We start from the raw sequence: 11,237 nt of genomic DNA, 5'->3' as shown, positions 1-11,237 counted from the left end.
GTGTTTTTAATGCATTTATGAGCCTAATTGCATCTCCACCGTTCTGACCACCACTATGTTGAGCATGTTGAAAAAATGAAGCATTTGGTTCAATTGGTTTAAAGTTTCAAAAAGTTGGTAACACTTTATTTTAAGGAATAATTCTCACTGTTAACTAGTTGCTTATTAGCATACATATCACTAGCATATTGGCTGCTATCGCTTTATCGTCAGAATGAGCTCAGAGAACTAGATCATTGATATTACTGACATTATTGTAGTAATCAAAGAGAAATGATGGAAGAGTTTCAGAAATCATTCTGAACAGTTCAAGGCAGAACAGGGAGATTTCAAGGTATAGAGAATGCATTGAAGAAACCCTATTTTGTTGTTGGTGTTACTTATTAACCTTGTTCACAGCTGGTAGACCCTGCGACTTTCTCATGAGTCATGACATGCTTCATATTTTGTTGATGTCAAAACTTACAAAATTACACAGACTATATTAAATACAGCTTCACTTGCTGCGAGTATAAATATGGTTTATGATAATGTGACTCCTCAAATAACACTCTCTATTGCATGGAAGAATATCAAGAATTTAACAAAAATATGAGTCCCAATTTTTACTTTAAACTCAGACGAATACCTTTTCCCATAGCACTCCAAATTACTGTGTATTGTAATGGACAGCATGCCACAGACGCTGTCATTACAGCTTAACTTGCAATGTTGATGCAAGTCAGATATTACTTGACCTTCATTACTTCCTGCAAACTGTTAGAAATTGCAGTTTCTTTTGTTGTTGTTTTGTAAAAACGAGCAGCTGGGGGAAAAAAAGCAAAGACATTCGAGGCCGAAACTACATGAGAGAACATGGTGAAAACTTGACTTTCGTCCACACTGTATTTTTTCCCTTATAAATAATGACAGCCTACCATAGCAATTTCCTTTTGATCTGTCGAAGTACAAAACACTGTTACTGCAATCAGTGACACAGTATTGAAGATGTCAGCCTTTATCACACCAACCAATCAAAGGCTTTGACATGATGCAACTTCAATGAAAGAGTTGCAGATTATACAAATCAACATTCTCAGCAGAAATCATATTAAGAGAAAGGTAGTCAAAGTAAAATGAACAAATAATCAAAGCTATAATTCACACAAATTGTTCATAAATGTCTGCAGTAGGCAAACACAGGTTATCACAGCTATGCTGATATTCAGTGATGAAATCTGCATTTTAAAAATGCATTTTTTTTTAATTCATGAGATTTTCACAGACACAAACATGGTTTTATTTTCTTTTCTGTCTAAATACAGTAAACCGGCAACCAAACAGTACCTTTAAAAATACTTCTTGGAGTGTTGCCCTTTCAAAAAAAATTTAACTAATACAACATTTCAAAATACCTTCACCCTTAACAAAGCGAAATCTTCCCAAGTACCATTGAAGCATGCATATACTTTTGGTTGGAAAACACTGCTTTACAACAAAAGACACATGCGAAGAAGAGTCAGAAGAACAAGACAGGCTATCAGTTCTTTAATTAAAACACACAGAGCACAGAGCAGCTCTCAAGGCCTGCTGTTTTAAATCAACTAGAGAGACACAAAGGGGCAACTCAAAAGCTGGACCATGAAACTCATGCTGATGATCAACAAATAAATGAACTCTGTTTTTAGAATCAATATCAAATATTTTAAAGTTTTAAAATAGAGATATGTTCATTTTCCACCAGGTCAGCATGAATTAAAGACCTACAGCATACGTACAACAAGGCGGAAATCCATGAAATCACAAAAAGTCAAATCAAATAACAGCAATTACAAAAGCTGCAGTCGAGTGAAACTAGAAAAAAATACAGTAAAAGATAAAACCGTCAATAACTTTGGCACTGCCATCAATATACATAGAGAATTCATACAACTAAAAACTAAAATTCAAGTACCCCAGTAAAAAAGTGTTTAACACAACAGTACAAGTGTTTTAAAATTAAAGTTACTCAACGTACATGCACTTAACTCCTGTTGCTTTGCCTGAACTTGAAGTGTTTTGTGTGCTAAACATCATGAGATCTGGAGCCTGTTTTAAAACTATTATATACTGCACGCATCTGGATAAGAGAACTGGCCACATGTGGATACTGAAATAATGTTTTCTAATAAATATATCAACAGATTTCTCTGTAAGATGACTCACTGATGGCACCTGCTGATTATAAACGACTGTTTGATGAGCGAGATGGCACAAATAAAAGAATACACCTATGAAACATTACTTAAATATGTAAATCAATAAAAAAAAAGACTAAAACAGCAGACACTGTGCAGATAAAATAGTTTCAAGACCACTGAATTGAGTGTTTTATGACTCAGTGAGACTGAGAGGTACTAGGTATTGTGTAATTGTGCAAACATAAAACATTCTGTATCTCGAATGGATTTTCCACATATTTACAATCAAGTCTAGGTTGAGTCTGTGGGTAATACGCAGAAGTAAATAACTCGCTTTTGGTCATGAAACAAATACCAATACACAGTTCCAAGCAGAAATCACTGTTCACTTCACTTCTTTTCAATTTCAACATGTAGAAACACTCAGAATGAGTAATCAACACATAAACCTGATAAGTCTAAATGAATGTGAAAAAACACTATAAACAAAACATTCAAATGAGCAACATTATTCCATTAATATTCACCATACAGTTTGAATAAAAGGCTTTGGCCCCAAAAAGTTTGTAAAAATGAGTTCTCTGAAACCAGTGTAACTTGGGATATGAAGAGACTTCAGTGCAGCAAAAACCGAAGGACAAAAACACGTTCTGTAAGAGGAATCCCAAGCGGAATTCAGCAGAAATCAAAGGAGCTATAGTAAGTAAATGATTCAGTGGGTCTGCATTTATTCTGTCGCTCTGTCAGCATCACAGCAGCTGCAGGTGTGTGCCGTTGTGTCTGCTGCTGTTCCGTGCCACAATCTCCTGGATGGAGATGTACGTCCCCGCCACAAAGCCCACAAAGCCAATGAGACTGATGCCGATGTCCTTGACCATCACCCAGCGCTTCATGTCTTCATTATGGAAGGTGATGATCTGAAGCAGGGGAGGGATGATGAGGGCCAGAGCGCTGCTGCTCACCGAGCCCACCAGAGAGATGACCAGGTCAAGCTCTGGGATCAATATGGCCAGAGCACCTGTGGAGAGACAGCAGAGGAACATCAGGTTAAACCGCTCGGGAGAGTGTGAGCGCTCCTCATGCGGTTTAGATTGTAACATGCTGTAGACGTTCGTAAGAGTGCATGTTTTATCCCCACAGGTTTACAATGAGCAGTCGGTGACAGTAAAGCATAGACTTTTCATAATCATAATTCAGGCTTGTTTATAATTAAAAGTCCTGTATCATGCATTGTAAAGAAATTATTTTCTTGATATTTTAAGTCATTTTACTTGCCCCACTGTCCGATATTTTCTGGTTTTAAACAAAAACTAAAAATTATTATTATTATTATTTTTCAGAAAACAAAAATGTAAGTAATTTTGCTTGTATCTTTGCTTGTAATTTTGCTTGTAAGTAAATGTATCTTGATTTAACAATGTTTAGATATTTTTAATGGAAAACATGGAAAAAATATTAAATTAGAAAATCTTTTTTTTTTTCCTCTTCATGTTCATTATTGCCATTTTGGTTACAGAATAAACGGTTTAATTTATATATTTAATATATACATTTGATTGAATGTAAACTCTTGTAGCTTCTGTTTCTTGTAGCCCGTCACAAGAAGGAAAGCCTAATTACAAGCTCTGACCCCTAATAGTTGACTACACATTAGTTAATTAAAAGAGGCTTAGTCGACCATATTTAAATTAGTTAGTTGGCTGCAGAAAAAAAATAAAAATAAAAATAAAAACCTCAACAGGAAGTAGTGAAGTCACAGAAAAATCTTTAACATGGTTGATAAATATTAATTTATTCATTTTTATGCAATGTAGCCTATAGAGCTTATGTTGCTCCGCCCCTTTTTTAGCACTGTGCTCACTGACTGCCTTTAGGCGAAGTCTTATGAATTTATGAATGAACTGCTCATTTTATAATCTTCCTGGTCTACTGACATTTGTTATGACATACACTTCATACATTACATTACACATAACTTTTGTTAACTCTGCAATAAATAAATCCACTTCACCAGCTAATTTCTCTTCAACAGTGATGCTACAGAACTACAGAAAAAAACAACAACAACAGAAATTCAAAGAAAATAAATTCTAAGTCTACATTCTAAATGACTGTGCACCTGTTTCTCAGTCATAATGTGTATAGGCCTAATAATAACTCATAAAGAGTAAAAGAGATAAAATGTTTTAAAACCTAGCATACGTTTTGTATTTTAATCAATAAAAAAATCCTTGTGAATGTCTCCTTGCATCCCTTTATAAATAAAAAAAACACATTATTTGATACATTTTCACAGTGCCTCTAATGTTCCTTAATGCGCTCCTTGGGAAGTAAGCGTTAAGCCCTGGAGAGGGAAAAAAGTAAAAAGCCAGAAGCCGAATGTAATGCTGATGAGTGCACTGGATGTTAAGGAGTGGACACTGGTCATGCCGTGCGCTGCTTTGGGAATGAGTTATCTTGATCGGTCACTGAAAGGAATTGAAGTGGGCATAGAAAGGCACTGTTTTTCATCAAACAAGCCGTCTCTGATGTCTGACGCTCTTCTCCTAACGCTCTGTGCACGGCGGGAACACCGCAGCTTTTAAATCTTCAAACACTCACACTGCAAATTACTGTCTGTTACACATGAACACACACCCACTTCCTGTCACTTATTATTATGTAGGGGTTGTCGGCTGTTTACTTTCTTCTCATTTGACACACTATTCTTTTTGAACCAGGATATCTGATAAATCGACATTGAAAGACTGATCTTTTGAACACTGTGCCATAATGCATGCTCTCGAAGGCCTTGGAGAGTGAACCGAACCGAACTGAACCGAACTGGACGGCATGTTTTGTGATATGATGTTTTGAGAGGCCAAATTTTAAGCCCAAAGAAGACACTGACCAAAGCGGCTGAGATGTAGGTCACTTTGAAGATTTGAGCTGCAAACTTCAAACAGATAAAGCAGACCCAGGTGACAGATTCCCCTCGGGGACTGAGAGCAGAACAAGGCTTTAAAAGCTATTGCAAAGTAAATTCACATTAAGGACAAGTGCTGGATCAATTGATGGATCCTACTAAGCTCGGCTCTTCCAAAAAGCTAAATTGTACAGGCCTCCTTGAGTCCTCGGCCGGTGACTCATTGTGATGATAGAGAACATACATTTGTAGAAAGATTAGAAACACATTACAGAAAGACTATTGTATGGGTCAATGACTTGATGCTAATTGTTTTAATCAGAAACACTTTAAAAATGCAGTTTATACATACGGGATTACAATGACTTGAATTAACTTCTATTATGAGCATGTTTCAATTTCTGAATTATATAAAAAAATAGATTTAAATTAAGATTCATTTAAGATTTTTTGTTGTTGTTGTTGTTACACCACTTGACATTTTTGAGTCAGCAACTGCAAATATTTCTTGAAAATGGTATAAAAGTTTACAAAACAATTTGAAGACATCATAAAAAGTACATTTTTTAAATAATGTTTTACACTAGACTGCACACTCTCAAATGTGTTAATTATCAAAGCCAATCGGCTTTAGTAATATTGAGAAAATACACCTGAAGAGGTTGGAGGTCCTCTGCACTGAACACTCGGACATCTTGTCTTTATTTGTTTGCAGTTGCCATCATTCAGTCAGAAGGATTTCACAGGGCACGTGTTTTGGACAACAGCTGGAGCTCTACTGCCACATCCTCACCTCTCTGCTCAGTGTTTAGTAATTCATGTCCTTTCCCAAATTTCAGAGATCAAGGCCAGTGCTGTATCGGAGACAGCTGCCATCTGTTTCTCTGTTATATATCTATATCTCCGTTTGGGATCAGTATGATCAGTACGAGCCTCGAGCTCATCAAGGCTGTATTCATTTGATAAAAAATACAGTAATAATCTGAAATCTTATTGCAATTAAAAAAATTTGCATTTTTCTATTAGAATATACTTTAAAACATAATTTATTCTTGTGATCAAAGCTGAATTTTCAGCATTACTCCAGTCTTCATTGTCACATGACCCTTCAGAAATCATTCTTAGATGCTGATTTATTATTATCAATGTTGGAATCAGTTGTGCTGCTTAATAGTATTTGGATCCTAACTTTTTTCAGGATTCTTTAATGGACAAAAAGTACAAAAAGAATAGCATTTATTCAAAATGTAAATATTTTTTACAACTATACACTACCATTCAAATGTTTGGGGTCAAAAGTTGTTGTTGTTGTTTTTTTTTTAAGAAATTAAAAAATGTGTTAAATTGATCACATGTGCTAGTAAAGACTTACTGTTAAAAATTATTTCTACTTTGAATAAATGCTGATCTTTTTAATGTTATATTTATCAAAGAATGCTGAAAAAAAGTATTACAGGTTCCAAAAATATTAAGCAGCACAACAGTTTCCAACACTGATAATAAATCAGCATATTCAAATGATTTCTGAAGGATCACGTGACACTGAAGACTGGAGTAATGATGCTGAGAATTCAGCTCTGCATCGCAGGAATAAATTACATTGAAATGTATTTTTGATCAAATAAATGCAGCCTTGATGTGAATAAGAGACTTCTTAAAAAATAAAAATTGTACTGATCCCAATCTTTTGAACAGTGCAGAGAAATGGTATTTGATCAGACAGGCCCATCCTTCGGTCTGAGCGAGAGTCCCTCATCCATTTCAGGACTCACCTCTGGCTCACCTTGACACATCACTGAAGCCACATCTGCAGTCAGCACATTTCTCCTCTTGGAAAAGAAAACGGCTATGCCTTGCCAATTGAAAGGCTTCTAAATTAATGAGGTCTGCCACTTTATTAAAGCTATTTTTATAAAGGCAATTCTCACACAGCAAGTATTTGATTTGCACACACAGCAACTTTGACAACTGTGCTTAGAGGAAACTTGATTTATGTATGGAAGAACATGAGAGAAGCCTACTATCAGACCTTTAGAGCAACTCAAAAAGTGTCAAGTGAAAAAGGTGTCAAACTACAGAGGATATAAAGCTGTTGACAACAGACATCATTTCCTATTAATCATATTTAACCCCAGAGCACGGTTTTACAGGCTCAGCACAATATGAAAATCATTATCAGATCCAGCGCATATCAAGCAAATTTGCTACAGTATATAGTTTAAAGTGGCATAAGCAGACTTTTACTCTTGCTGAAGAAAATGTGAATGTGCACATGTAACCCGCCATGATGCTTTGATCAGGTCTATTTTTCCTGTTTAAAAAAAAAAGTGAATCACAGAATCCCAGAAACCAATACAGATAACTCTATTGGGCTTTCACCCGGATAAAATTAGTGATTATTGCATTTTTTTTTTCATAACAATTAATAGGTCTAAACTGTAAATTATTAGACTACTAAAAAATTAAATATGGTTTGACTATCATTCTAAAGTTTGGGGTTAATATGTTTTTTTTTTTACTGTAACTGTAACATTATGAAATATTATTATTATAATTTAAAATAACTCTTCAATACTCTAGCATCATTACTCCAGTCTTCAGTGTTACATGATCCTTCGGAAATCATTTTAATATTGCTGCTCAAGAAACATTTACTATTATTGTCAATGTTGTGCTTCTAAAGATATTTGTGGAATACAAACTATATAAAGTTAAAAATAACAGCAACATAAATATATATATATATATATATATATATAAAAAACATCTTTATTGTGACTTAAAATCTCTAGTTTTATATAACTTTGCCTTTATATATTTCATCTAAAAATAACTCCAGATGACGCATTGATTGATTTATTTCTTTATACTCATAACCACATTTAGAGAAGGCAATAAACAACCAACAGCCTGTCTGGTGATTATTAGCCTTGGAGGTAACGAGATCCAACAACGCAAACATCACCACAGGATCAGGTATGAGCTAAAATCAGTCTCAAGGCAACAATATTCAAGGCTATATAAATGTTACATATCCATAGTCTCTCAATTACCAAATGCAGCGAACCTCAGGGACACATTTCACAATTGTAAACCGAAGACATATGGGCATATCTGCACTCCCCAGACTCATCGTGTCAGAGAGGGAGTCCACATTAAGAGTTTTGCTTTTCACAACACATCTCTTTCCCATCTCTGACGACCAGAACATTGGTTAGATGAATTTGGAGCATGGCCAGGCTTATTTGTTTATTTTATGCTTTAAAGGTTTCAGCGTATTCAGACCACACAAGTGTGATAATTTAATAACAATCCAATTTACATTTGTACACAGGGCAAATCCCTTCGGCCATGTGAAGATTTCTAGCGGCGGACTGTGACAAAACTACAGAGGGGAGCGCAGACGCTGTGACAAATTACCCATTATCCCCTTGTGAACAATTCTTGACTGTCAGACAATGACTGTTTGAAATATAAATAGAGGCTCATCATGGGCTCATTGTCAGGAGACAGATGAAGCGGCCTGTATTTGAGCAGCAATGAATGTTTGCATCAATAAAAAGTAAACTGAAAACACTTGAAGTGCACAACGAATCACCTTGGAAGAAATATCTTTAAAAAATTTAACTATTTATACATTTCTGTCTTCTGAAGATCACAAAGCGCAACAACACAAACAGCAGTCAGCTGTTGTTTGACGCAACCCAGGGCTGCATCTCTAATGAAAGTTTGATGCTGGCGATGTGATTGATGCGTCTTTTTCAAGTTTTCCTTTCTCTTTGGAGTGTTACAAGCTCTTGGTGCATAAAGAAGATCTGTAAAGTTGCAAAGACTAATAAGTCTCAAATCCAAAGAGATATTCTTTATAAAAGTTAAGACTTGTCCACACCCTCCTAAAATGTCTCGTTCTAACACGCCCCCACATCTCCACATCACTATGTGGGAAGATTTGCATAACACCGCCCAAATGTTCACGCAAAAGAAAGAAGCCGTACCTTTTATTCTTGCTGTTGCCGCTGGCACCATGTTGTGGAGACAATGTTTTGTTGTGAAAGCGAAAATACTTTGTTTGGCCTTCCAAAAGAGGACACAACTAGAATCAGTGGTTAAGTTGTATTTACAATACTGTTCCAGAACAGTTCAACCCAAATAGTGTGCAGCACATTTTATGAAGGACTGTTTCCAGATCCTGGGAGAGAAGACTACAATGCCGGCGCTTCTGACTCACAGTCTGTAAGTATGTTTACATATGTAAAGGATTTGCTACTGATGATTAAAAACATGAGTTTTGAGCAGTTCTCAATTCCAGTCCTCGTGCCCCCTGCTCTGCACATTTTGTAAGTTTCTTTTATCACTTCAGACGTTTGTTTCTATTCAAACATAAGTGCCCTGTGAAGTTGAAATCGTAGGATATTTCACCATGATTTCAGTTTGAAGTGAATGTATATATTCCATTCAAAGTGCATTAAAGTGTGCGAGACGTGGATTTTAATTGTATTTATTTACAGAGGTATATGATGTGACACTTGTTCGTATGTGAAGACGTTGTGCACTGCAAATCTGAATGAATGAATGTTTCGAAGTGAGGTAAACTTTAACAGATTTCCCCTGCTCAGAGAGTATGGAGCAATGAACACTGTGTATGTCAATGGGAACACCGTTCATTCACAGAGCTCACTTCTAATGAGCTGGTTATCTGAATCAGGTGTGTTAACAAAGAAAGACTTCCAAAATATTCAGAGCTGGGGATGCAGGGACTGGAATTGAGAACCACTGGTGTAGAGTGGAGCTTGTTGTTTGTCATTTCTCCAATCACAAGACATGGTTTTATGTTCACGTGGCACAATGCAACCCAACGCAACATGTAAAAACACAGTATAAGTCATTATAATCCATAATTATGTCCCCACTGGATTTGTTGCATCCCATTTTTAATGGGGTTTATTGTTTTTGTCTTGTGGCGCCGTTGTTCTGACCAGGACATGCATCAAAGTATGACAAGGGGCGTTACTTTTTCGTCACACACTTGAGGCATTTGGCCAAATCACAACACACTGGATGGCTGGCCATTCAAAGCACATCTCGCTTTTCAGACCGATGAGCTTTATAAAAAATTACGCGTTTCAGAAAGGTGGGGCATAGAGGAGAAAGAATAATGTACAGAATTTGGAAAATAACTGTTTTTTTTTTACCTTAAACTGCATGAACACATTTAATTACACCAAATGCACAAAGTAATTTTCTTTTTAACAACATTATATGTCCCCTTTAACATGTGATCCTCAAAAACATGAGCCAGCATTTATATAAATCATGCTGTTGTGTATTACGCCTCAAAAGCAAATAAACAGTTGCCTATTACGTTATTACAGACTGGCTGCAAAAAGAGATCAGTCTAATGTGATGAAAATGTATATCAAGGCTTTTGCCCATTCTTACAAGAATGAATAGAGAAATAAATACATGCATATTGCCAGTAACAAGTCAACAAGATGAACAAGATGTGTTCAGTCCATTAAGAAGGCCCGTTGTCAGTGGCCATTATACAAAATTAATAATTTAATCTCAGACATATCAACCACAAAATAGCTATTTATTTCTCAGTAGAATTTCAAAATGAGCAACTATTACACTGTCAGAGGGACAGAGAAGCACATGGAATATGCTGTTCGGAATAAAAGAGCCTTCAAAGATGGGAGGGAACACCACATAACGCCTCATTACAACATCTAGGAAAGTTAGTGTCATGAACACTGTCATATTAGCCATGAAAAATTCTTATGACAGAGAAGAAACTACCTATGGTCAGAATGAGGAGACATAATGAAGCTGAGAGTATAATGTCATTATAAATTAAAATATGAGTTGTATCTTAGCTCCAAAAATACTCCAGGAAGGGAATGGCAGGTCTGCTTGTACCATCTCATCAATGCATATGTATATGCATAACAGCTGGAAAAAAAAAATCGTATAATTAGAATGTGTTTAGTCAGTGTCGGGGATCATATGTTTGTTCTGATCATTTGATTCAGATTTTTTTGTATGGCAAAGTGTAACGGAGAGTTTGCAAAGAAACTTTTGTTGACAGATGAAGCAGTCAGTTGTGTAAGTAAATAATTTCATAATGCTTTGTCTGTAAATGATGGACGGTTGTATATGAATAATGTTTTAGA

The 11,237-nt window shown here is 35.8% G+C and overlaps 1 protein-coding gene across 2 annotated transcripts in view; it reads right to left on the bottom strand.

The window, feature by feature from the left end:
- Positions 1–2,801: 2,801 nt before the first annotated feature.
- LOC132113522 (proton-coupled amino acid transporter 1-like) overlaps positions 2,802–11,237 on the bottom strand; it is a 40,293-nt gene continuing 31,857 nt past the window's right edge. For both annotated transcript variants that reach the window (XM_059521319.1, XM_059521318.1), the window contains exon 12: positions 2,802–3,177. In XM_059521319.1, the coding sequence (XP_059377302.1) occupies positions 2,909–3,177 (269 nt within the window). In that variant the 3' untranslated portion in view covers positions 2,802–2,908. The remainder of the gene's footprint in view (positions 3,178–11,237) is intronic.

Source organism: Carassius carassius, chromosome 33, assembly GCF_963082965.1.
Source record: "Carassius carassius chromosome 33, fCarCar2.1, whole genome shotgun sequence".
Taxonomy (NCBI): Eukaryota; Metazoa; Chordata; class Actinopteri; order Cypriniformes; family Cyprinidae; genus Carassius; species Carassius carassius.
The sequence above is the reverse complement of the archived record's forward strand: the minus strand, read 5'-3'. Positions and strand labels throughout refer to the sequence as shown.